Below are 27,362 nucleotides of genomic sequence, written 5' to 3'. Positions count from 1 at the left end.
GGAGTATTTGCCATTTTTTGGAATACAAAGGACAGCAAAAAAACAGAGACCTTGGATGCTTAGGTAATGGCAGATATATGTAACCCTGCATCCATTGAACTATAGATTAGAGCAGTACTTAGTCATCTTTCACCTCTGTCAAGTTAATAATATTAATACCATTTTAATACCAATTTTGTTTATTATACTATGACCATTCTGTCTAATGAAGTGTTCCAAATTAAATTGCTTGCATAATTGAATGGCAGCTTGTCATATAAAAGACTTTGACATTTGAGATAATTCAGTACGGCAATATTAATCAAAATCTGAGATGTAGGAGGGTTGGGTTTTTTTCGTTTTTCGTTTTGTTTTAAGTGATCTGCCATGGAACAGCCCCCCAGGAGAAATAACGGTGGTTACCCAGACCTCATTGCTGGTTGCGAAGGGGCCCCCAGATCTGTTCAAGCTTCAGGGTCCCAAAAATGTAGGTCCGCCATGCCTGAGGATCTCTCCCAGCACCTTCACATAGATGTTAAAAAGCATGTGGGAGAAGGCAGAGCCCTGAGGCTCCCTACAAGTGAGAGCCCAGGGGTCTGAACACTCATCCCCCAACACCACTTTCTGGACACGGCCCAGGAGGAAGGAGCTGTACAGCAGTGCCCCCAGCTCCAAACTCCTGTAGACGGTCCAGAAGGATGCCATGGTCATTGGTATCAAAAGCCGCTGAGAGATCCAGCAGAACCAGGAAACAGTTTTCACCTCTGTCCCTAGCCCGCCAGAGATCATCAAACAGTGTGACCAAGGCAGTTTTGGTCCTATGATGGGGCCTGAATCCGGATTGGAAGGGGTCCAAATGGTCCACATCCTCCAGGTATGGCTGGATTTGTTCAGCGACCACCCACACAATCACTTACATTTCCCAGATAATAAAGTTACTTTTGAAAGAAGTCTATTTCTTTCTTATAGAAAGGTGATAATTAAAACAAAAAGGTCAGAATGTTTGTTTGTACCTGCGAGGGTCACATATAGTTCATTGATGGGTATATCTTATAGTAAAGCAATGCTAGCTGGACCAATGCCATGATCTGTACTAATCAACAATGTAAAAATCCACACTAGCACATCATTCCAATACTGTAATGGTTGGGAATATGTTTTGCATGCAGGAGAGGCAAGGTTCCTCTCCACTTGAAAAATTCACAAGTAACATAGCTAGGAAAGAAACAGTCTCTGTCAGAGACCTCAGAGAGCTTCTACCAATTAGAGATGGGGAAATGTAGTAGATGGGGAAATGGTTTGACGAAGCATAACGTAGCTTGAGAGACGGCCTTCTCCCTATCCATTGCCCAGGAATGGAAGATTTGAGACCAGGCAATAATTGGCCACATTGGTTGGTGTTTTGTTTTTTTAAGTGGCTCTTTAAGGGGCTCAGGCAAGATACCCTCACAGAGGGAAACATTCACCACCCCATTGCCCAACCCGCCTGGCTCGCTTTTATGAGTCATGATTGGTAAGGATCAAGGAGACAGGTAGTTGCTTTCACTCGTCGAAGCAGCCTGTCCACAACCTCGGAAATAACAGGTTGAAATTGATCTCACATAACCTGACTAGACAGAGCTCTGGAACTCTCCAGTAGTGGAGACTATCTCTTTCTGAATCTGAGGAATCTGTTCTTCTTGTAGACTTGTCCAATATTTATCCTCCCCAAGTTGAAGCTTAACTAGTATTTTATTAATACTACCGGTGTGTGGCATTATTACATATAAGCAATCTCATGACACCTATTCACTGTATTACTTGAGTAACCTAACAATAGTACTATGTGTACATGTAATATATAATTCATGCCTATATAAGTCTTATTGAGCCATGGAACATGAGAAAATAATAATCTGTGATTTTAAAAAAATTCTAATCAAAGGGGTATTCTGTTATCTATCTATCTATATCTATCTATCTATCATATTGCTATGATTCAACTATAGAAACAGAAGTAAGAATAACCAATACCAAAATACAGGAAGAGTTTATTGTTATTACACAAAATGCTGCTTCTAGTCAAGATCAGCATAGAATGACACTTCAGTATTTGCATTATTGTGCTCATTGATCTAGCAGTTTTTATTATCTGACTGAGCACAAACAGGTAGACTGTAGATCAGTCCCTTTTGACTGTATTTTAGTGTATACAACTTCAGCAGCTGACATCAACTTTTATTATGCAAAGATTTCTACACTGCCTGTGCAGTAACACTTTATTTTCATAGAAGATGAGAGAAAGCTCTTCAAATTAAGGGCCATAATAAACTACTTCTTGAAACTTTCACTGTAATCATACAGTATGTGTGAACTGATTATGACACAACAAAAGTGAACAAGTGTTACTGTCCTTTGATCTGAGCTAGTTGGTAGGGGAGAGGTTGATAGTATGATAGCTCAGGTGTATTTTATGGGTTCTTACAGCATAAAATAAAGATCTGTATTGTATAGGTTGAAACTGGTGCCCTAGACTTCTGCATTTGTGTAATAAATATGTTAACCAGAAGGAAACACTATCCTGTACTGGGGTCATAAAGAATAAGTGCAAAACTCTATTGTGTGTTATTATAACCATGCCATCCATGGCTTATGCTCTGGGTTGCATGCTTCACACCTTAGCTGGCTAAGTGCCATAAAATGTGTGATGTGTTATCACAGAGACTTTGTCAGTAATGAGAATCTATTTTTCCATCTTGTCTAGAATGACAGTTTAGCAGCAGGGTATTTTCTAAGTGTTACTGCATGCAGCAGGTGTTTCCTTACTGAGTGACTGCATTTGTCTGGGTCCAAGTATTTTCTCATTGCCTTTTTCTTTTTTGGCAGGGGGATGTAGCTAGTTCCAGGTGTTTGTTAACCAAACATCTGTGGATTCTGCAAATTCCAGGTGTTTCCTATACGAGTAAATTTAAATCAAGTCAGATAAGTGCAAGCCCACTTTAATTCAAACATTAGACATCTCCCAAACATCTGCATTAAAGAACCTGCCAACCAAATATATGGAATGAAAAGTCAGTAGAAATACCACTGAAGCTTAAGTACTTTTCTAAAGCACTTTGAAAGTTACATAGTATTCCTCAAAACGTTTCTTGAAGACTTGAACATTTCTTCTACAAAGCTGAACACCTACACCTCCTCTTGCATAATGGTTTCAACACTCCCTGGATTTTAGCAGGACAGCTGAATTTTTAGCCACTCTCTGCTCCTGACAGTCAATTAGTTGAGCATGTCATGTCAATTGGCATTCATTGTTCCTATTATTTCCAATGGTCATGGGGTCACCAACCTTTTTGGGCTCATGGACACATATGCAAACCAGAGAAACTTGCTGCGAGCAGCAGAAACACAACCAAGCACACATCGCAACATATTATATTGGATACAACAGAATTTTAATTTCAAGCCTAATTTCAAGTGGAGGGAGGGACCAGGGAAAGCTTTTTGTAGGGATATGTGCAACCATGGGTGCCCAGTTGGCGACTCCCTCAGTGGGCCTTCAGACAGCCTCCACTGTTTTCAGTGTGTATTCTTGTCATTCATTTTCCGATGTCCCCTCAACAAAGGTCAGTGGTCAGCACAAGGCATCATGCAGTAGCAAAGCCTCTGTAACTTTCCCCATCATTCATCTTAAAAAAAAAACACCAACATGATGAAGTCTTTACCCACTACCAGAAATTTGTTTAATTAAGGGGGGGCTTGAGGTTCTAGCACAATTGAAGTTTCAGCATCAGATTCAGAAGCCTGTGTCCTAATTGGAGAGTGGAGTTGATGGAGTAGGTATTCCTAATTATACTTCCCAAATGCGGGGGGTGGGGTGGGGATCCATAGTAGTGAAAAGTTCCAGGGCTGATGCCTAATGGTACAAATGTGATCCCGCCTCCCCCCGCCGCCTTCTCTGTTATGCTGGCTGAAGCCGAGGCGAAATCTTGGCCCCTCTATGAGGAGGGACACACACCATCTGCTTGTTAAAATGTTGATTTCCATTTGCTGTGCTCAAAGTCCACTGCACAAAGAGCAAGGGAGAGCTCAGGACACGGGGAAGGGCCAGGCTGTAAACTGCGAGAGCTCCGACTACTAGCTGCTGAGGGCGGGGGGGGGGGAGAGAGAGAGCTGCCCCCCCCCCCAGCAGCAGAATGAAAACCCGGAGAGAAGCAGAGCAAGCATCCGGGCAGATGCATCAAATTCCTGCTTTCTGACTCAGGCGCCGGAGCCCCACCAGCTCCAGCCCTTCGGGGCGCGGGGAGGATTCCAGGGGAACCGAGAAATCCACCTGGTCGGCAGCGCAGCGCGCGGCTCCCTTGGTTTTCGTCCCAGCTTTCGGCGCGATTGTCGCCTTTTTACGACCGACGAAGGGTCACAAACCAAACCGGCGCCGCCTCCTCCTCCTCAGCCCTCCACTTCCCCCTCCTCGGAGATTTAAAGCCGGGAGCCATTCCTTCCGATTAACGCCCAGCCCTATTAGCATGTCTTCAGCAAGCAGCCTGGAGGCAAAGCCCCACCGGAAAGGTGTGAGGGGTTCAAACGCAGGCAGAGCCTGGCGAAGCTCCGACCCGCGAGCTGCGTGTTCCGGGCGGCGGGTGAGTTCTGGAGCGGCTAATAGCCGAAGCCCAAGAGTGAGCAAATCCACGGGCTTGTCTTCCGGGCAGGGCGCGAGCCTCGGGGCAGCGGAGAAGGGAGGGAGAGTCGTCGCCCCCCCCCTTACCTCTTCAACACAGGAAGTTTGGGAACGGCTGCTCGGCGGCTTTGCTCTTTCCCCGTTTTCAGAAGCTGCCGAGCAGCGCCCCATTGCAGCCCCGGGGCGAAGGAAGATGCCCCCGTCGGAGGGAGCTTTGGCCCCGCCGCCCTCCCCAGCCTTCTCGCAGTCCTCCCCCCCCCGCCCGCTTCTCCCCTTCCCCAATCGGCCTGCCCTTCTTCCCCCCGGTCTCAACTCCGCAGCCACCGAAACAGTTCCCTCAGAGACCGCGAGTTGCTCCTCCAGAACTCTGGGGCGCGCGCACGAGGAGGAGGGAAGACCTGGCCAGACCTCTACCTGCCCTTTGCGCCGCCCGCCCGCCGGAGATGAGCGCGGAGGGGCGTCCGCTTCCTGCCCTCTCCCCGCCGGCAGATGTGCGCCTGCCTGGCCGCCGCCTCCCCCTCCCCGCCCGGCGGGACGCGAAGCCGTGGGGCGAGCGCGGGGGCCCTTCGGCCGGAGGGTTACCTGTCCTATATTGATGTAGCCGTACTTGCTAGCTATCCTGTTGGCTTCGTGGTTCCCGCCGGTTATCCGCACCGCCCAGTGGTTGGTGTAGAGGCGAGTCCTGCAGGCGGGGAGCAAGAAGCCCAGCCAGAGGGTCAGCAGGCACAGCAGGTCCGCTCCGCTCCGGACTCCGCAGCAGCCCCAGCCGCTCCTCCAGCCCATCTCGGCGGCGCGCGAAAAGACCTCCCCGGGGGCGCCTTGCTCTTCCGAAAGAAACTTCTCTCGGCTCCTTCCTCTGTTCTTGGCGGGCTTCCCCGCTCACCTCCGGGCACCTTCGCCCGCCGCGGGAACCGAGAGGGACCTCGCGAAGGAAGCCAGCCAGAACTTGGACTCAGCGCATGGGCGCTCCGAGGGGCTTCAGTGGCCCAGCGCCTCCACGTTGCCCAATGCTCCTCGAGGCGCCGAAAGTTTGTTTGTTTCTCCAGCAAACCCCGAGCCTCCCGCCCCACTTTCTGCAGCTCGCGTCCTTTTCCTTGCGCCACGAGAGTCTCGGGGGAGGAGGGAGGGGGCTGCCTCTTTCTCGGGGGCTTTCCTCTCCGCGCTCGGTGCGTCTCGCTTCCCTTCCCCGTCTCCTCCTCACTTGTGCAGAGTCGAAGCAGCAGCAGCAGGCGGCGGCAGTGTGTGAGTCTTGGCAGCCCAGCGCCCCAGCTCAGTCAGGCTCGGTCGCCTCCCTCTTTCCCCCTCCTCCTCCTCCTCCTCCTCCTCGCCGCCCTCCCGGTTCTGGAAGGGGAACGCGGAGAGCGAGGGGAAATGGCAGCGGCAGCAGCAGCAGCCGCCTTCTCCGCATAGAAGAGCTTCTCGATTCCCCTACCGTCCGATGCCCGCCGTCTCTCCGTCTCCCTCGCTCTCCTCCGGGCGCACGCCTGGTCCTAGCGCTGCCCGATTCTGACTCGACTGGGAAGACGTGAGCCAGGCGGGGAGGGAGGGGAGTCGCTTTTTTAAAAAGAGTACAGCCCGCGGTGCGTTTTTGGACAGACAGAGAGGAACGTACAAGAAATGCAGTTTACTAGTATTTTAAAATGCGGGCAGCTGCGTTGGGCCGAGCGAGAGCGAGAATCCACGCAGCAGCAGCAGCAGCAGCAGCAGCAGAACTCACTGAAAGACCCCCTGAAAGTCCCAAGCAGGGAGCATGTGCTTCAGTTTCACCGTACTCTTCCTGGAGCGTGGTTTAAAAAACAGGTGGGGGGGAGAGAGAAATGTAGTTAAAACAAAAGCAAAATGTTCCTAGGCAGGGTGAAGAGCTGAGTCTGCAGTAAGGCATAGTCTTCAAATGATGATGTTTCTTTCAGGAAGCTTTTTGCACCGTCAGGCTGAGTAGTGCTTCCAGACACATGTTTATTGTGGGACTGGTGTTCCTCATACAAACAAGTTTAAAAGCAACACACTAAATTATTGCCAGATATCCATTTGCTATATCTCTATGACCCATTTACAGTGAAGCTCCCATCTGGAAGTTTCTTACTGAGTTTCTTACGCCCACTATATGGGCATAGCCAGGGTTTTTGTTGGGGAGGGAGAACCTCATTTGCGTTGATTTTGGGGGCAGCTGCCTCCCCCTTGGCTATGCCCGTGGCCCATTACAAAGCTCTTATGGTAGGGGAAGGCCCTTGGAAATATAAAAGCCAGCCATTTGCTGGATCTGTTTCTAGCACTAATTGGAGTACACAAGACACTGAATGCCACTGTATAATAGTAGAGGTAAAACCAGTTATTTGTTAATTTGGTGATTAGATTGGCACATTAATGATAGTTTTAAAACATGAATTTGTGTTGAATTGTGAATTTTATAGAAGCTTTATAAACTTCTGTGTTTCTGCTGAGCAAACATGGGAAATGGCATGGCAGAAGATTTAAGGTTACTTCAAAGCAATCACCAAAGGTTTTAGTTAGTTAAGAAAGTTAATGATTAGACCGAATCATTAACATCTTCAGTTTTTGTACACCTGTTTCATCATACCCAAGGTTCATCAACAGTGTCACCAGATCAGAAGCAATCCAAAAGCAATGCAGTTCAAAAGGAACAGACCATAATTAGTTGTTATGAGGACAAGCTGGTAAGACCCTCAGGCTCTTGCACTCTCCCCTCCTCTTCACACAAAAAGGAAATGGAAGGTATCCATTCCTGGTTGCTTGAAACCAGCGGGTTGAGGTAACTTGAGCGTGAAGCTGTGGCATAGAAAACTGGAGGAAGAAGAGAAGAAAGGAAATGGATAATGGAAATCCAGAATGGCCCTGGGAATGTGAGTGCAGATGAATGGAGAAGTGAAAGGGGCGAACAAACTGAGGGAGAGGAAATGGAGTGTCCAGGGCTGCACACCTGCCCCTTCTGCTTCAGATATACACATATCCGCACTTGGGTCGTCCGTCCTTCTCACCCAGCCTCCCACACAACAAGGAAGCATCTCATTCCTTTTTTGAGGGCAGGACAGGTCCAAGATATTTTGCTGCCCGATGGAGAGAGCCTGGTGTCCTCCTCCATTCCATGCACAGAAGCTGATCCAACTGTACTTCAACACTGGCAATGAAGGGCCTTGAAGATGCAGCCCATGATTTGTGGAAGTGCAACATTTTATAAGACTCAAGTTGGTCATTTTATGCAGAAAACTGAATCCCATCATAACATGAGTTACTATCTTATATGTACAGGTATGTCAAAAAGTTGTGCCACAAGTTTATGCTGTTATGTATAGATCTGCTCATGAAGCCCTGATGTGACTGATATATATTTAGAACTATTATTGTAAACCACCTGCGCAGTTTTAGTCTTATCACCAACGAAGAAGTTTGTTCCATGACCTCCAACACAAGCACCCACCTACCCCAATTCCTTTTGGGTATTAACTGTCTGCTTGTAATGTTCTTCCAGTACTCCAGTGCAGATATATTTCAAGTAATCAAGATGTGCACGGGTTCTAAGAAAGACTTTCTGAGAGTTTGACGAAAGCACTCTCTTGAGAAAACAGTTACGACTCTTTTCATGTTCTACTTCAAATATACAACAGCATTATCAATACAGTGACTTTCTCTCCCATATCCACTTCCTCCCTTCTTGGTACTCATAGGTTTTATTTGTCTCTAATGTAACTATGTAGTAGAATTAACCTCATATAGAGAAGTGTTCACTGATGGGTTAATAACAGGGTGATTTCGACCACAGTATGAAGCTTTAAAAAGCAGCATTCACCAATGTGTTGCCCTCCAGTTGTTTTGTTTTGAACTGCAACTCCCACCAACTACAGCTGTTTTTGATACGTGCAACAACTGGCCAGCATACAGAGAGACCTAAGCAACCTAAGCAAAGAACGCTGAGGACCAGGTTACTGGGGGCAGCCATGTGGTGCCCCCCAGATGTTGTGGGACTACAACTCCCATCATCATTGACCGTACATTGGCTGCTCCTGAGGTAACTGGATATTGTTCTATGGCTCTATGATGGAAGGGCATGTTGTTAAAGGAGATGAGTGTCAGGAGGGAAAGCTACATTTGAACGGCAATATTTGAGCAGTCAATGTGACATAATCCTAATTAATTGGGATTAATGTGATTAATCCTAATTAATCACTAGATATTAATATATTTTCCAATTTATTCCTTATAAACAAAATCATGAATTATCCTTGATTTCCCCCCTTCAGCTTGGAGAACTGGAACTTGTGTCAAGAATGTGAATATGTATGTATGCAGTTTACTTCCTCTGGCTGTGCTTAAGAATGAGGGGAAGTTATTTTACATAGCCATCCCTCTCTCAGGGAGTCCTGTCCAGGTCAGTAGGTTTGAGCTGGCATAAGCAAATTAAGGATAATGACTTCTGTGAAAAAATCTTTTGTTTCTGTTCTGTTCTGTATTCCCATCAGAAGAAGAGATAAAATAAAGATGAATTTTCAAATGAGTTCATTCATAAATGCTGGCTTTGACATATTATTGATTTATCGGGTCTAAGAATTCTACAGAGTGCACTCCATGCCATTATGAGTTTCCCCATTGACAGGACTATAACTTCCAACTTCGCATCAGCTACTTTCATTGCTTGTATGGCTATGTGAAACATCAGTTCATAAAAAAATATTGTGACTCTATATTTCTTTTTACTTCTTATTGGAAATATATTCTACTTGAGTTGAGAAATGGAAGTACATTTGAGTGACTTTTGAGCTATATATATATATATCTCAAGACACCAAGACTTAAAGCAGAAGCTGAGAATAAATTTCTTGTGTTTTAAAGCTGAGTATATACGTAGGTATATTTTGCCTCACATAAAATTGTGATAACCTTGCTGGCTTTTGGTTTGCACATAGTTTCCTTATTTATTTATTTCCACAATCTTACAATATTTGCCATATATTTAAAGTGCATTATTTAAAACACATAACTCCCCACCCCCCAATAATCCCAGGAACTGTAGTTTTCCCTTCACAGCACCTCTAACTACAATTCCAATTATTCTTTGGCAAGAGGGGAGTCATCCGCTTTAAATGTACTTTATATGTATGATGTGTATTTACAACAGGGAAAGGGAACTGCTTTGAGCCTGGCATCTCATTCGCACGCTCTCACCATTCACTCCTGTACAAGGGAAGGGGCCTCCAGTCTCCCTAAGTATTGAGGGCACCTCAGAATGTGCAAGTGTCATCTTGATCCTGTTAGCTTAGCCCTAATTCTATTTCACACACATGCTTGAGTGACTAAAAAAATGTGTGGGTGCTTTCCCATTTCTAATGTCACCACACTACCACCAAAACTATGTTCGAGTCAGTCATTGAAGGCGCCCCATCTCATAAGTCCATCTCAAAGTTACCTTTGGCTGGACTTAACCGTCCAGGGGTCCTTACCTTTTACCTTACCTCATAAGCATGGGTGCAACATTTGGAGGGGCAAAGTCTGTCAGCAAGAAACAAGGGGCTTATATTTTATTATAAACCTTAAAATGTTGGCAATGTTGGGGTTTTCAAAATTACTGTTAGTGTTTCTTTAACAGTTGTGGTTGATGACTTTTGTTAGTCTGTACTAGGGAGTAAGGAGGTAGTGTGTGTTGCTGAAGCTGCCTTTCATCTCATTCCCTTCCAGGGGGCAAATCCTCACTCATTAGCAATAAGTCTATAGAGTGAAGACAGCTTGTGGCTTTTTGACTGAGACTGTTCCCATTTTGATTGCAGGTCTAGGGAACTAAGTAAATGAACCAAAGTTCTCCAATCTCAACTAGAAAAGCCACACCATGCTGATAGGGAAGGAAAGGAGGCTTCTATTATCTTGGGTATTCCTCTTTAATGGGATTTTCTGTATGCAGTGCACCCTCTTTGAAGTGGGTATGGAAGATCCTGTAATTTTTTCAGGTCACTATATCTGTAATAACAGCGCTGTGTTTATAAATGCTGGAGTTACAAGTTATTTACTTCATAAATTATGATAAAGCACACTATGTTTGAGTATTTGATGTGCCTTTAGACCTTTTGAAGCAACATCATCATTCGTCAAGGCTGTTCAAGAGATATTCATTAAAGGTGTAAGGGCAAGGGTGCTGTCATTGACTTGAAGCAACTCCACTCCTCCAAAAGTAACAGCTGATTAATAGTGTGACCTGTGTAGCCACTGTTTTTCAAGGTTACACCAGCATCCTTTCAAAAAGCCACAGGGTGGGTAAATGGAATCCATTGCTGACTGGAGAAGTGGTTTTGGGGGGAGTTATTCTTTAACTTCCCCCCTTCCTTTTTTCTGGACTGAAATTGCCCCTGAAGAAGCCCTCCCTCTAGCCCTGCTGGAGAGAGAGGTGGAAAAGGCAAGCATTGTGTTGTATTCTGCTGCTCTTGTTTTTCCAGTGGGATTAATAGCAGCTTCTGGGGGAAAGAACAATCTTGATTGTGTCACGTCCGTTTTGGTCCCAAGCATTTTATTGTGTATTTATTTTAAGTGTGTTTGGTTTGTATGAGATGAGATTTCATGTATAAAGTCTTGGAGGAACGTTAACTAGTTTTTGAAGTGAAGGTGCATTTTTCCCTATATTTCTTTATATTGAGGCCGCCACCTATTCCACTGCTGGGAAATTAAACTGCTACAGTTCATGTGGAAATCAGATTAATCACAAAAATGTTTCAGTTATTCTGGGAGAAAACCAAGGACGCAATCCTGAAACTATTTAAACTTAAGTAAACCTTCACTGAAATCTATAAACCCTGAAGTAGGCAAGGTGCAAATCACACACCCCCACACACACTTTGCTTTACGTTTTCTTCCACTACTTCCTGTTGTTCCTGTCACATAGTCTGCATCTGTGTTGGAATTGTTTTTAGGATGTTCTTAGGATGTCTCTGCTTTGGGACAAGGGTGGCGCTGTGGGTTAAACCACAGAGCCTAGGACTTGCTGATCAGAAGGTTGGCAGTTTGAATCCCCATGACGGGGTGAGCTCCCGTTGCTCGGTCCCTGCTCCTGCCAACCTAGTAGTTCCAAAGCATGTCAAAGTGCAAGTAGATAAATAGGTACCACTCCAGCGGGAAGGTAAACGGCGTTTCCGTGCGCTGCTCTGGTTCACCAGAAGCAGCTTAGTGATGCTGGCCACATGACATGGAAGCTGTATGCCGGCTCCCTCGGCCAATAAAGCAAGATGAGCACTGCAACCCCAGAGTCGGCCACAACTGGACCTAATGGTCAGGGGTCCCTTTACCTTTACCTTTACTGTTTTATTGCTTGATGTTTGCCACCCTGCTACCCTAGACGCCTTTGGGAGAAAGGGCAGGATGCAAATTTAATAAATAAATAAAATGAGAATAGCAGTATAGGAGCTAGTTTAGTTCTTAAAAATTTATTCGCATAGTGAATATGTGTAATGCAGAAAGATCAGGTTAGACAGTCAAAAGTCTCCTTCTCCCACCATGGATCTTATAGTTCTCTCGTTTAAAGGTTTTATTTTATGCATGCACATTTTGTGAATATCTGTTTAAGAGGAAATATTTTGAAATAAAACCTTAAAGGTAAAGGTAAAGGGACCCCTGACCATTAGGTCCAGTCATGACCAACTCTGGGGTTGCGGCGCTCATCTCGCTTTATTGGCTGAGGGAGCCGGCGTACAGCTTCCAGGTCATGTGGCCAGCATGACTAAGCTGCTTCTGGCGAACCAGAGCAACGCACGGAAACACTGTTTACCTTCCCACTGTAGCAGTACATATTTATCTATTTGCACTTTGACGTGCTTTCGAACTTCTAGGTTGGCAGGAGCAGGGACAGAGCAACAGCAGCTCACCCCGTCGCGGGGGTTCAAACCGCCAACCTTCTGATCGGCAAGCCCTAGGCTCTGTGTTTTAACCCACAGCGCCACCCGCCTCCCTTAAACATTGCCAAATGAAACCTTAAACATTGCCCAATGAAAACCTAACTCCTCTCATCTTGAGAAATAAATGAAGTAATATCTATAGCTTAATATAATCGTAACCTATCACAACGGCTGTAAAGCAAAAAGGATTTGGTGTTAGGAAAAGTGGCCCTTCAGTTGGGTGATCTGATAAGGCTGAGGGAAAGTAGAAGGGAATGAAGTGCCCTGTCTCACAGAAGGAGCTAGATTAGGGTCGTTCCCCCCCCCCCCCACTTTCCAACTCTATGGTCCTGTTCGATGCCCAGCCACGCTGGCTTTTCTGCTAGAGCTGTCTGTCATAAGGCTAAATGTCTGTGGCAGAAGCAGACAGAAAATAATTTCCCTTCCATGTGTTTCCCTGATGCACAGTTTCTGCTGCTCAGGAACAGCAGTGGATGAAGAAAGGACAGAGAGCGTGAGGGAGGCAATGAGAGGGCCAAGGGACAGGTAAGGAATTCCACAAGCAGGAGCAAGAGGAAATGACAAGTCCAGCTGGTTGCTTGCGGTCAGGATCTGAGGCATAAGTGCTCCTGCACCTGGCTAGCAAGGTAAAGAAAATGGGCCTATGGCAAATATGATTGTTGACAAGAGACCAGTAGCTCATGGAATGACAGGAACCCTGGTGTGTGTCTGAGGAGGTACTATCCTAAGATGTCACAAGTGCTTAACTTTGCCTGAATCGTGTCCTAGTTTTTCCATTAGACAAAGTGCAGGGCAGTTCTTCTCACTTTTGCCTTATCAGCAGCTGCCCAGTAAGTGAAGTTAAGTTGGGGGATAGTGGCAAAGATACATTACATTTCATGGCTGAGCCAGCATGTGAACCTTTGCCTCTCCACTGTAGGTCTAACACACCTTTTGGATCTGGTATAAACTGAAAGGTGGGGTGCATATTAAATGAAATTAAGGTAGTACTAAGTAAATGAAAGAGAAAACTTCTTTTAAAAAGACAGCCAATGTTTGCATGGCTAATAACTAATAAACACGTTGATTCAGAGAATGCAATTTTAATATGAAACAACAACAGTGAGTATGTTTGGTTCAGTCCTAGTCCAAGGGTATAAGCACTTTGCTCCAGTATCTCAGATAGTCCCCAGGGAGCAGGCTGAGACCCAAGGAGCTTGTTGCCTAGCTATAAAGTTCTTACCCTCCAAGTGTCCCTATTTTCCAGGGATGTCCCCAATTTAGGGAAGCCATCCCGGTTTCTGATTTATCCCAGAATGTCCCACTTTTCCTTAGGATGTCCCTATTTTCATTGGAGAAATGTTGGAGGGTATGGAGTTATCTGATCCCCAAGCAGTCTGAAGGTAGCCCTGTATAGGAAAGGTTTTTTAAAAAAAGTTTAATGTTTTATTATGTTTTTATATATGTTGGAAGTTACCCAGAGTGGCTGGGGCAACCCAGTAAGATGTGTGGGGTATAAATAGTAAAATCATCATTATGGAATGTGAAATTCCTATTTTCATCGGGGAAATGTTAGAGGATATGCTGAAGTGAAAAAGGCCATGGGAACTGTGAAGAAGGTCGTAGGAACACTACATAGGAGGTTGCCTTAGATGGAATCAGATCATTCGTCCATTTAGCTCTGTATTTTTTACACTGACTGGCAGTGGTACTCCAGGAGTTCAGGCCGATGTCTTCCCTAGTGTTACTTGAGGACCTTCTGTCAGGGAAGAGTTAGAGTTAGAAGATTCCAGTTTCTCAGAGGGAGAAAGCATTCCCCAAGGGGGGGAGGAGAGCAGTGAATTGAAGAGAAGAGAGCAACAGGGAGGGACCGGCTGTTCCCAGGAAAGGCAAGGGTTCAGTTCTAGCTCAGATTCGGAGGAGGGGAGATACAAGCCAGCTCTAGCCAGGAGGTTAGAAAAAAGAGCGGGAAAGTGAAGGGAAGGGCGCCTTCGCCATTTTGAGAGTCATGGAGAAGCAGAGCTCAGAAGGTATCTGCAGAGCTCAGAAGGTATCTGAAAGAAGTGACTCTGAGGAATACTATTTAAGAACCGTTTATAAGATTGTTTTGTTAATACGCAATAAAAAGTTATAAAAGAACAAGAAGCGTTTGTGTGGTGATCTGAAGAGGACAACGACCAGTCCTGACACCTTCTGCATGCAAAACATGGGTTTGACCACTGAGCTACCGCTCTCCACCTACCTTTCTGCTACGGGTAGGACCTGTTCAGGAGGGGTTCCATATATCTCCTGCGCTTCTTAATTCCTTTCATTATCTGCCCAGACTAACAGAGGCCCTCCTGGAAAAACAAGCCCAGCACGAATTTAACTAGAAAGACATGGGATCTGCATAATTGTTTTAATTGCAGGCAGCTGTACCCAGAATAGTTCTGCTGTCAAACAGACCAACAACTTTGGGGCAATATCACAGCCTTTTTAGTATAACATAAAAGGGAGGAAACCTCTTATGATCCCAATCATTATTATTGTATTTTCTTCTTTAAAAAATATGAAAATCTGTTACTGAGCATGGGAGGGGGAAGAAACCATCTCTTCATGGAGAGTATTTTAAATGAATTTAAATTATGAAGACAAATTAAGTTATTCACCCACTACTTCAGAAGAATGGAAGCCAGAACCTCTATATACATATCTTGGTAGTTAGCATATTTTAAAGGCTCAGATTGACAGTTGTTATATCAGAGAACTTCATGAAGGTGCCAGGTACTGGCACTAGGCCTGGAACTTATACATTATGTTACCTCCCTTCTGCTTGCCTGAAACTGCAAACACTTCTTAGTTCAGCTTAGAATATTATCTTATACAGGGGCATCTTACCCATAGAGGCTAGCGGTGCAGGGCGCCAGGGCGCCAAGTTCTGGGGGGCATCAGGGAAGAGACGGAGGCTGGACGCTGCCCGCCTCCTCTAGCCCCACCGGCAGCACCGTCCTCCCGAAAAAAAGTTGACAACTCTGGGAAACAGGGAGCTTTGCACCATGGTGCCAGAGTGTTGATTTACATGTGTTGAGAGTGTGCGCGCACACATGCACATCTGTTTCCATAGGCAGTTATAGCAGTTTCAATTGAAAAAAATCAATGGCCTGGATAAATTACAGGCATAAAGACAGGAATGAGCAATAGAACAGTAAGAAAAGCCAAGTTCTACCACCTAAGCATATGCTAAACTCAGCTTAACTGCAACACACAGCAAATGTGATTCGTCTCATACTAAGCAAGGACTGCTATTGTGAGAACATGTATGTTTACATTTTAGGGCTGGGGAATCTGATCTGGAGGCTTCATTCATAATCCCAAACTCAGTACGTGCGGAACCACAGGTTCGGCTTCTGGTGCATGTGCTTAGCTTACAAACTAATGGGGTGGAGCTGCCATGTGTAGGTTATAACTGTGTTGCTGTGTTAGAATAATTATTTCTCCCCACCCCAACACACACACACACACACACACACACACACACACACACACACACACCAATACCTATATCCAATAATAATTCTGCTCTCTTAATTCACTCAGAAGGCTGTCACATTATGAGCAATATGACTAATGAATAAATCTTAGAGCTACCACATTAATGTCATTGAATTAGCCTGAGATATCGGTTCACTTATTTGAAAAATTAATGACTTCACACTTTGTTTTATTTTTCACAGAATCTTGTCTGTGGCCCTGTCATGTTTTAGAACAAGGCATTTTGGCCTATTTCCCAACTCATATGCAAAAGAGGAGCCTATAACTATTAAGCCGCTGAGTAAAACCTTTCTGTCAGGTGCTGCTGGTGGTTGCTCGCAAGTAACCCCTCTGTGCAGGCTGGGTGATGGAAGTGGCGTCTGTGCCTCCTGGCCAGCTGCACTAGGTGAGGCGCTTGGGCTCTCAGCAGCATCTTCCGAGCCCTCTCCTCGCTTGGCTGGTCCCTTCCGTCTCTTCTCCCCTGGAGGTGTGGCTTTCCCCACGAGGAGCTGCTCCTCAGAAGCGTTGGAAGCCCTCTGTATTCCCCTGCCTCCCTCCCCTCTTCCGATGGCAGTCCCCTGACACTTTCTACACCAGGAGGTTGCATATTCTCGGACTAGGGCTGGCTAGATAAAAACAATGATTCTGAAGAAATTTCATATTGAAATGGGTTGTTTTGATATGTCAGTTATTTTGAGAAATAGCAAAATAAATAACCCAAAGATGCTTTATTCTTAAACCCAAAGGTTTAAGAGACAACCATGCCAAAGTTTTCATGTGGAGGAATGCAATCCTATGCATGTCTAATTAGAAGAAAACACCAGTGAGTTCAGTGGGGTTTCTTCCCCAGTAAATGTGCTGATGAATCTGTAAAATGATTTGGTAAAACCAAGTTGGGGAGCAGGAATACCTGGTATTGGTGGTTTTCTGGCAAGAAAAAAAGTGAAATATAACTAAAATTCAGCTCAGATATGAAGGGTTCTGTGACTTCAAAAGCTACCCCAAATCTGGCAACCATTCTGAAATCCATCATGATTTCAACAAACCTGCATCAACTTTTCCTTGCCAAATCATCTGTATTTTCACTATTAAGACCTCTTTGCTATCTATCCATTACTATCATTATTTCCACACAATAGCTTTAACCTTTTAGAGATGGCAGTTTTGCAAAACATCCATGCATAAGACTTAACAGCCCTCAGACTACAAATGCCATGATGTTTTGCAACTGAAATAAAAGACAGATGTGCAAATATATGCAAGTGAACATTTGATAGCATTGAATGAAGTGATAATACTGAATGAAGTGATCTGCAATCAGTACAAATCAGAATTTAAACTAGGAGACATTTTTCTCTGAATTCTGGTGCCCCTAGCCAAATAACAGAACTGAATCAATATAGTTGTCTTATATGTAGTTAAACCATTTGTCCATTTAGTCCACTATTGCCTACCACAACTGGCAGAAGTATTCTAGAGCCTGAAACAAGGTTTCTTTTTAGCCCTACAATTTTTTTAAGCTGTTGATGCTAGGGATTGAACCCAGAATTTTCTGCATGCAAACCTTGAGCAGTAGTCCCTCTTTATGTGTGGAGTTCATATCTGCTTTAATATTGGTCTTTTCCACTCATTATTCACATGTAGGACATATCCATGTTGACAGTGGAGTGGAACCATGCTTTAAGTCCCTCCACCACTATTGCTGTGCATTGCTGTCTGCAGAAGAATTCTGCCAGTGAGCCATGTTTCTGTGCAGTTGGGCCACCTATGCAACTTGGTACCCCAGTCATACACAGATCCTAAATATAAGAAGGTGGTTGCACATCTGGATTCAACATGAGTTTTCCTCCATTTTTCTCTTTTGCAGCTTCATATCTGCAAAGCTGACAATTAGTTTCTGCTTTGAAACAAGGGAGTCATAAGAACCCGAGAAGAGACCTGCTGGATCAGTCAAAGGCCTGTCTAAATGTAATCCAGCACCCTGTTGCCGCAGTAGCTAGCCTCCTGGAACCCCACAAGCAGCATATGAGCACAATCACACTCTCCCATTCATGTTCTTTAGAAACCAGTCTCTGATGCTGGAGGTAATATAGAGCCATCATAAGTAGCAGCCATTGACAGTCACATTCTTCATAAATTTGTGTAATTCCCTTTTAAAACTATTCACATTGGTGGTTATCATTACATCATGTGGCAACAAATTCCATGCGCTTTGTGGACAAGTACTTAGTTTTGTTAGTCTCAAAATTCCCACCGTTCAGCTTCATTGGATGACCTGAGGTTCTAGTCTGATGAGAGAGGGAAAAGAAACTCTCTCCATCATCTTTCTTCACACTGTGAATAATTTTATGTATCTTTGTCTTTCCTTACTCATCTTTTCCCTAAGCTGAAAAGCTCAAGGTGTAACCTTTCCTCACATGAGAGTTCTTCCAGCCTTCTGATCATTTTGGCTGTGCTTTTCTACACAGTTTGCGGCACTAAAATATCCTTTTGTTAGATGCAGTGGCCAGACCAGACAGAATTCCAAATGCAATTGCACCATATATTTGTAAAACAGCATTATGATATTAGCAATTTCATTGATTCATTTGCTGGAGTTCATTACGAAGGAAGTGTTCTTCTAAACTGCTTTACAAACTGATTGTCTTAAATAAAGTAGACGACAATGCTATACAAAAAGGTGAATAAAAGCTGTGGACAAATTTAGCCTGTTTCCAATGTATCTGAAAACTGTGTGTGTGCATGTGTGTGTACATGCATGTATATGTGTATAAATCAATGGAGGGTGAAGGACTCAATTCTAGAAGTCCCTGAGCTCTGACAGATTCTCATTCTCTAAGAGATAAGAGCACTAGGCAATCGGCAGGATCAGCCTCTAAACCTCCCAGTCAGAGCTGAAAATGTTTGATTAAAATAAATCTTCAAGGACATTATTTTCATTTTAGATGCTGTTTTTCACCTTCAGAAGTCTCTGGGAGCCTGAGATCTTATGCTTTGCTTTGATAGCTTTTGTTGATAATCTGAGGAACACTAAAAAGCAAGCACTTTTTGATCCTTAGGTTCACTGACTACCAGCAAGGGGAAAAGACTCATATAGACAAGAAAAGAAGAATGACAAAAGAGGGACCCAACCATCTCCTTTGTGATCCATCTACTTCCTGACGCTCCCTAGGCATTGTTAAGCAAAAGTGAGATGAAGCAAGGCAGTTCTAGTTCTCTACTGATTGATATACTTTCTCTCTGAAGAACTGAGTAATTGTCCAACTAAAGAACATCATTCCTCAAATGCAGCATTACACTTGTCCATGTTGTAAAAATCCTAAACATAAATGTTATGGGACAGCCCTTAAAACACACCTAGACAGGTACAGGCAAAAATCTAGAGGACTAACTCTGGGCATTGGTTCACTGAATGGGAATAATGTCTTTCTAGATTAGTCCAGGGCTGATCTAGCTTCAATGTCTTGGGCAATTTTAGAAAATGGAACTGTTTCCCCCAAAGTTGTCACATTCTCCGTTTATTCTGACACCAATTATTGGCCAAACTGGACCCCATCATGCCCCTGATTATGTCATTAGTGCGACCCTTCCTCCAAGTGCAGGTAAGCCCTTAGTTGAGTCTTCCAGCCAACCTCCATTTAGCTGCCAGCTCCAACAGCCGTGGGAGCAGTGAGAGGTCTCTTAGCCCTTGGCTGCACTGGCTCTTTGGAAAACTTAATTGCTCAGGTCTGCTTGTGCCTGGCAGTTACACAGACGTCTGCTGGACACAAAGCCAGGAGAGAACTCCCACTTCTGCCACTGATGTCTGCAGCCAGGTAAGTAGATGGAATGGAGGGAGGGAGGGAGGGAAGGAAGGGAAAGGATAGTTTGAATGGGATTGTGAGAGCCTGGTTGGGTAGGAGGGGGTGAAGAATTCTGAGGGTACCAAGCAAAAGTTTGCAACTATTCTGACACTACTTTTTATTGTTATCCTAACAGAGACTTGTGAAATTATCATCATCATCAACAACATCACCACAAAATGAACACATTTTCATGCAGCTGGAAGTGCTTGTTAAAAAAAGAAATATCTTCTTTTGTTTCTGGAAAGTGCAGCTAGAGGGTGCCTGTCATAACTCTATCATATGCTGCTTAGACTTACTGTGGAGTGGGCTTCTGATGTGGAGAAAGTTTTCCTGCAGAACAATATGACCATTACTGTGTGTATGATAACATAAGGGATAGGGAGAAGGCAGTCTCTCAAGCTATGTTATGCTTAGACTTCACAATTAAATCTTCTTTCAAAAGTAACTTTATTATCCGGTAAGTGATTGTGTGGGTGGTCGCTGAACAAATCCAGGCATACCTGGAGGATGTGGACCATTTGTACCCCTTCCAGTCGGGATTCAGGCCCCATCATAGGACTGAAACCGCCTTGGTCACACTGTTTGATGATCTCTGGCGGGCTAGGGACAGAGGTGAAAACTGTTTCCTGGTTCTGCTGGATCTCTCAGCGGCTTTTGATACCAATGACCATGGCATCCTTCTGGACCGTCTACAGGAGTTTGGAGCTGGGGGCACTGCTGTTACAGCTCCTTCCTCCTGGGCCGTGTCCAGAAAGTGGTGTTGGGGGATGAGTGTTCAGACCCCTGGGCAATCACTTGTAGGGAGCCTCAGGGCTCTGCCTTCTCCCACATGCTTTTTAACATCTATATGAAGGTGCTGGGAGAGATCCTCAGGCAGTGGCGGACCTACATTTTTGGGACCCTGAAGCTTGAACAGATCTGGGGGCCCCTTCGCAACCAGCAATGAGGTCTGGGTAACCACCATTATTGTCTTCTGTGGGGCTGTTCCATGGCAGATCACTTTAAAAAACAAATAAACTACCACATCTCAGATTTTGATTAAAATTGCTGCACTGGAATATTTCACATGTCAAAGTCATAGTTTTCAAGTTACTGTGATATTCCACTGACCCTCAAATGTTGTGCTACTGACTCTCAAACTTGTGAATTGTTGAGCTATATACAACAACATAAATTATCAATTGGAGTTGTGCAATGCAAATTGGGTCCACTAGACCAAAGATTGTGAAGCCATGTGGACTAAAATCACTTCTGGAGCCCTCCAGGATTAGGGGCCCTGAAGGTGAAGCTTCATTAGTTTCATAGTAGACCCGCCCCTGTCATGGGGTTTGGGTTGAGTGTTCATCAGTATGCGAATGGCACTCACCTCTACCTCCCATTTAAATTGGAACCAGTGATGGCAGCAAATGTCTTGTGTGAGTGTCTGGAAGTGGTTGGAGGGTGGTTAATGGATCAAGGTTGAATCTGAACAAGACAGAATCCCTGGGGGACAGGAAGGTGTGGGGATTCCCTGGTCCTGAATGGGGTAACTTTGCTACATATTACCAGGTGCATAGACTGGAGGTCATTATAGACTCACAGCTCTCCAGGGAGGTGCGGGTCCATCTGGTACACTGGCTGAGACACTACCTTCTTTGCCGGAGTGGTACATGCTCTGGTCATTTCCCACTTGGATTACTGCAATGTGCTCTATGTGGGGCTACTTTTGTTGTTTAGTCGTTTAGTTGTGTCTGACTCTTTGTGACCCCATGGACCAGAGCAAGCCAGGCACTCTGTGGGACTACTAGGAAACTGCAATTAATCCAGAATGTGGCTGCCAGACTGGTGACTGGGAGTGGCATAACCACGTAACGCTGGTCCTAAAAGCTCTGCATTGGCTCCCAGTACATTCTGAACACAATTCAGTGTTGGTGCTCACCTTTAAAGCCCTAAACAACCTCGGCCCTGTATACCTGAAGGAGCGTCTCCACCCCTACCACTCGGCCTGAACACTGAGGTCCAGCTCCGAGGGCCTTCTGGCAGTTCACTCGCTGTGAGAAATAAAATTACAGGGAAAGAGGCAGAAGGCTTTTTTAGTAGTTGCACCCACTCAATGGAATGCCCTCTTGGCAGATGTCAAACAATTAAGCAACTAGAAAATTTTTGTAAACATCTGAAGGCAGCCCTGTTTTGGGAAGTTTTTAATATTTAATGTTGGTGGTTTTCCCTCCCTGTATTTTTGTTGGAATTGGCCCAGAGTGGCTGGCACAACCCAGTCAGATGTGTAGGGTACAAGAAATTGATGATGATGAAGAACCATTTTGGTTACTCCAAACTAAGGTCAAGTTCCCTCAGCTTCAAACTTATCTTAGTAAGCAAAATGGTAAACTTGTAGGAAATAAACAATGCTTCAAGGGCTCCAGATGCAACCTTATTCAGTCACTCAGGAAGCCCTCCTTCCATCTCCATAGAGTTGAGTTGGCTCAAAATTGTGTTCAAACCCCAGACGTTCAACAGCCAGGTAGCTCACACCTCTAACAAGCCCCCTTTGCGATCTCAAGGATCACACCTGGACTTTGCTGGGCCACAGACCAAGAAACAGGTGAGAGATGTCATTGCCTTGCTGGCATAGGATTCTGAACAGGAGTGCTTAACTCTCATGGGTGGCACAGTTCCCTTTGTGCTCCACTTGCTTTTAAATCAGGTATACCTCTAACTTTCCTTATTTTCTTCTCTTTTTAGTGTGGGTACTGTGACAGATTTTCATGTTTACTCTTCAGGTTTGGGAAGTTAGGGACTCTCTCTTATAATTAAGGTGTGTATGCACTGTTTGATTTCCTGCCCACAAATGCGTAACCTTGATGTCTGACACAGCATCAATATATTCTGTCTCATTTATTTCCGTGAAATAAACCAAACTTTCTGTATTTCACTGGTGTGTGAACTTCTTTCTTATACATAAGGGTAAAGAGTATACACACATTTTTAGAGAATGCTCATACTGGCTCCACACAAAAGATCCCAGTCCTCTCACTGAATACATGTGGGACAAACACAACGCTAGGTCCCTCCCTATATGCGTTGCTCTCTGTTAGAAACTATGGGCTGTTTTATATAAGAAAACAAGAACACTGACTGTGGGCTGGTTTCTTCTCCAGCCTTTTCAAAGCTAAGTTCTTCTTTTTTAGCAGAGGGGAATAATATAACGCTTTGTGGGTCATGGACATTTATTTGCTAAGCTCTGTTTTTGTGATGCTGCTATCACAACAAAGCCATGACTGAGTGGCTGGAGAAGATTTCTTCCATTGTTGACATTATGCTGATGGTGTGTCATAACCCTTATGTGACAGTGAGAATATGGAGCAAAATCCAATCACGAATTTCACCCTGAGATTCCTAGTATAGAAAACATAACATAACCTGGCCGAGTGTCTCTGAACTATTGTTAACCTTCTTTTTCCCTTGACACCCAGTTGAAGATCCTCATCTCCTCATGAGAAACATCTCAAGCCTGATTCAGCTTCTGGTTTTTAGTGAGGGGTGGGGAGTTGCAGTGAATCTGTTAATTTGTGAAATGATTTGTATTGTGAGGCTGTTTCAGAAGCTGTCTCTGAATCTGGACAGATATTTTTAACAACTGTATCCCAAGGGAGGGGGGAGTGAGTGCAAATAACAAGGATATCTTCATATCTTTAGTTTAAGAATATGCTCACTTTTGATCCTTTCTGATCTCATGGAGCTAGTATCTATTAATATGCTTAAAATTTTGCCTTGTTTTATGGTTACCAATTGCCATTACCTTGGCTTTTAATACACAAGGTGTCTTGAAAATTCGTTTGCTTCCATGGTAGGCTAATAAGGAAAAAGACATACTAATTTTCACAGCAGAACAATACAAAATTGTTTTTAAAACATTTGAAAATAATTAGATATAATCACAGCTAAGGTTGGCAGGAATGTAGCCACATGGTTCTATTCAAAACAGCAGAGGCACACCAGATGTAAAAGCTAACATGGGAACACAGATTGCAACCCATGAGACATCTCTAGTAATTCTGCTTCTCACCAATTATTTGCTTGCTGCCACCACTCCCAGGGTGCACAGAAGATGGCAAGCAATGCAAAATGATGGCTGAAGAACCTCATGTTATCACCTTGTGCAGTACATACAACGTACCGTGATACAGCTGCGGATTTCAGGCAGGAGTCTCTCCCAGCTGTACCTGGAGTTGCCAGGGATCGAACCTAGAACCTTCTGCATGCAAAGCAGATGCTCTACCACTGGGTTATATAGCACTGCTTGGAGGATACTGTTTTAGAGACACTTTCATTTAAAAAAAAGTGGTTTGATGACTGCAGTTTTATCCATTGTGTGCCAATGTTCCAAACAAATCTAGCACACACTGGATCAAAACAACACAGCCAATGTCCTCAAATATGGAACAGTCACCTTCACAAGATGCACTGTATTGGCATCACACAAAGTGGTTATCCAGCACAGAACTGGGCAGAGGTAGAGGGGAAGCCACGCAAATGTGTGCTTATTTGCTTAACTGGCTGAAAGAAGGTTCTGAGTCTCTTCCTGGCAGAAGCACTCCACAGCACCCAGCAAGCTGTTGCTGAGTGTCATGGCAGCTCCGCAAAAACCCAGCTTTCACAAACATCCTCTCATAGGCTAAGCAAATTGCCCAAGCCCACTCAATGAGCTTCATAGCTAAGTAGGGATATAACATGGTTTATTAACTCCAGGTAGAGCATCCAAGTTCCTGGCCCATATTGATACACAAGCTAAATGTCACTAATCTGGTGCACACCAACCCTTAATTGTTCAGCATGTGTACATTTGCTTGTCTTATAATCAGGACCATTAATTCAGATTTTTAAGAACCTAGCATTTTGTAAAAATGGAATGTCTTGTTCTACAAGCTTCCCAGAAAAAAATATTATGCAAAATCCACACATTTTGCAAATCTCAATTATTATTCTGTGAGATGTGTCAATCAAGAGCAATTCGATTTGAGATACAAATCAAGAGAGATGGCAGAAATGGCCACTTCCATGTGTTCTCACAGTCATTTAAGACATTGTTTCATGTACCACAGAGCTATATGTATGACTAACACAACCCTTTGGGCTGGGATATTTGTGGTCTTTCTCACATTCCACCAGGAGTGCTAACCAGTTCTTCCTGGAAAAGACTTCCATGATTACCCCATGTTGTTGCATTATTCATATGGGAACCCTTGCAGTGTGAAACTGCGTCACATAGAAGCTGCTCCCAGACTGTTAGGAAGAGGGCAGAACATATAATAAGGGCCGCCCAAGACATTTTGCTGCCTGAGGCAAAGGACAAAATGGCACCCACATGCACCCAATTCACCTATAGTAGTGAATCCTACTTCAGTACTAGCAATGGGACATAGCCTTGCCCCTGAGAGAGATCAGTAGGTAGACAGATAGCGGTGGAGGGCAAGGTGCCTGGCACACAGTGCTAGCCTCCAACCAAAGGGTATAGTCAGGAAGCTCAGCAGCAAGAGCTGAGGAGCACCATGACTTTTCTGCACCTGCTGCCTGAGGCAGTTGCCTCACTCTGCCTAATGGTATGACCAGCTGTGGGGACAGGAATCTGTGAAAAGTGAAACAAACTCTCATTTCTTATCCCTGTAGCTTCAGATCCCTTAGCTTATATTTCTCAACAGTCAGTCTCCAGAAGTATAAGGCCTAGAAATCTCTTTGAACAGCTGAGATTCTAATGGGTGCTTGAATGCTAAATCCTTGATTTCTGGCAATACTGGTCCCTTGGTTAGAGAAGCAGAGAAATTTTATAACTTCCACTCCACTGTTTAATCTCATTACCAATAAGTGAGGTTCTCAAAGGCAAGTTTCTTGTTCCTTCCCTGGGCTTTGTCTTTAGGAGCAGCTGAAATGCATTTGCCAAGCTATACTTGGGACTTCAATTTCTAAACGACACTCCATAAAACTACAGCTCTGTATACCTCATTTTATGTCTAACAAGATAGCCACTTATTAATATTTAATCATCTTTGGCCATTAGGAACACACTTAACAAAAACGGAGTCTGAACAGCTGGTTAATGCTGTATTTATTCACTTTTGCCATCATTGTTGCAGCTCATAACATGTTCTTAATAATGGATGGTACAGTGGTACCTCAGGTTAAGTACTTAATGCGTTCCGGAGGTCTGTACTTAACCTGAAACTGTTCTTAACCTGAAGTACCACTTTAGCTAATGGGGCCTCCTGCTGTCACTGCGCCGCCGGAGCACGAATTCTGTTCTCATCCTGAAGCAAAGTTCTTAACCCGAGGTACTACTTCTGGGTTAGCGGAGTCTGTAACCTGAAGTGTATGTAACCTGAAGCGTATGTAACCTGAGGTACCACTGTATTTGATACCTCATTGGTTTCCTAATTAACTGTCTAGTTCAGTTTTCAAAGATGCAAGGAAAGCAACAATAGCTTCTAAATACCCCTTTGCAGCCAGAAGCTTTGCCTTGAAAATGTTAGTTCTAACATTTGCTTCCATGCTCCCACTTAAGATATGTCTCCCAAACCCTTACTGAGCCACTTTCCACTGCCGTCCTCTTCCTTTTAAGGTTATGTGTACTCCACATATACAGCTCAGTTCACAAACAATGCGGAGAAATGCCATGTAGACTTCAACCAATGCCTCTGCGGTTTGTTGCTACTAGCAATGCCTGAAAGGAAAGAAGCATTTCATTTTACAATCAATATAAACAACTGCTTCATCTCATCCATAAATTTTCTTGAAAGACATAAACAAAGCCCAATCCCAAATGAGGTCCTGCTCTCATTCACGCCTTTAATCTGAGTTTGGTTTATACTAGGACTTTCATTCTCACCCACTCATTTTCTCTCTATGTAGTTTAGCTATTGAGGAATAGAAAAGAAATGTTTCAAATAAATGACGAGAATGTGAAATAGCAAAATGAACTTAATATTCTTCATGATTTTATAGGATGAGAATGTGTAGCCAAACAACAGCAGGGGAATTTCAGCATTCTGGGCAACTATGATCTGAGGTTAGACATTGCAAGGTCTGAGTTCACGAGCTCTTGTTTGTTCTGCATTTCAATAACACACTCTCTGCCCTTCTCATGGGCAATACTTTCCACCTGATTGACGGCGTCTGTCTGGAGCAGTGGTGCAGTTCGTGCTGGACCTCTGATCCAAAGGCAACCCCCCCCCATTTGACCCCCATATTTTATATTCAGGCAGTGATGGAGTTGTGGTCTGTAGACTTTATGCACAGCCTTCTATTCATCCACCTAAATATGTCTGAAAATACGTTTGACTATGTTTGAAAATATGACAGAGCTAAATGCCTAAGAATGAGTTAGTTGATAAAATCTTTCCATGGGCCTCTGGATCATCTGGTGGGCTGTTTGGTTTTGTTTCATTTTTAAGAAGTGTAAAGAAAAGTCTCTTGCCAATTTGCTTACTGAGAAGAAAAATGTGCCATTAACATTCTATCAAAGTATGACACAACTTA

At 44.2% G+C, this 27,362-nt stretch overlaps 1 protein-coding gene and 1 long non-coding RNA gene across 4 annotated transcripts in view; one reads left to right on the top strand and one right to left on the bottom strand.

The window, feature by feature from the left end:
• Positions 1-6,224, bottom strand: part of LOC308597669 (proprotein convertase subtilisin/kexin type 5-like) — a 176,652-nt gene extending 170,428 nt beyond the window's left edge. The window contains exon 1 of one of the 2 annotated variants that reach the window (XM_081213612.1): positions 5,216-6,224. In XM_081213612.1, coding sequence (XP_081069738.1) covers positions 5,216-5,416 — 201 coding nt within the window. In that variant the 5' untranslated portion in view covers positions 5,417-6,224. Of the gene's footprint in view, positions 1-4,720; positions 4,892-5,215 lie in introns of those variants that run through there. The other variant, XM_081213613.1, reaches the window with a different exon arrangement.
• Positions 6,225-12,076: 5,852 nt separating this feature from the next.
• On the top strand, positions 12,077-20,298 carry LOC308597878. Of its 2 annotated transcripts, XR_014013243.1 has the most exons (4): positions 12,077-12,226; positions 12,706-13,044; positions 19,068-19,823; positions 19,987-20,298. It is a non-coding gene; the product is annotated as an uncharacterized lncRNA (long non-coding RNA). The 2 variants fall into 2 exon arrangements; XR_014013244.1 differs by lacking the exons at positions 12,077-12,226; positions 12,706-13,044 and adding an exon at positions 13,065-13,145.
• The last annotated feature ends 7,064 nt before the right edge of the window (positions 20,299-27,362 follow it).

This window comes from Podarcis bocagei (assembly GCF_964188305.1).
Source record: "Podarcis bocagei genome assembly, chromosome: 11".
Classification (NCBI taxonomy): Eukaryota; Metazoa; Chordata; class Lepidosauria; order Squamata; family Lacertidae; genus Podarcis; species Podarcis bocagei.
The sequence above is the reverse complement of the archived record's forward strand: the minus strand, read 5'-3'. Positions and strand labels throughout refer to the sequence as shown.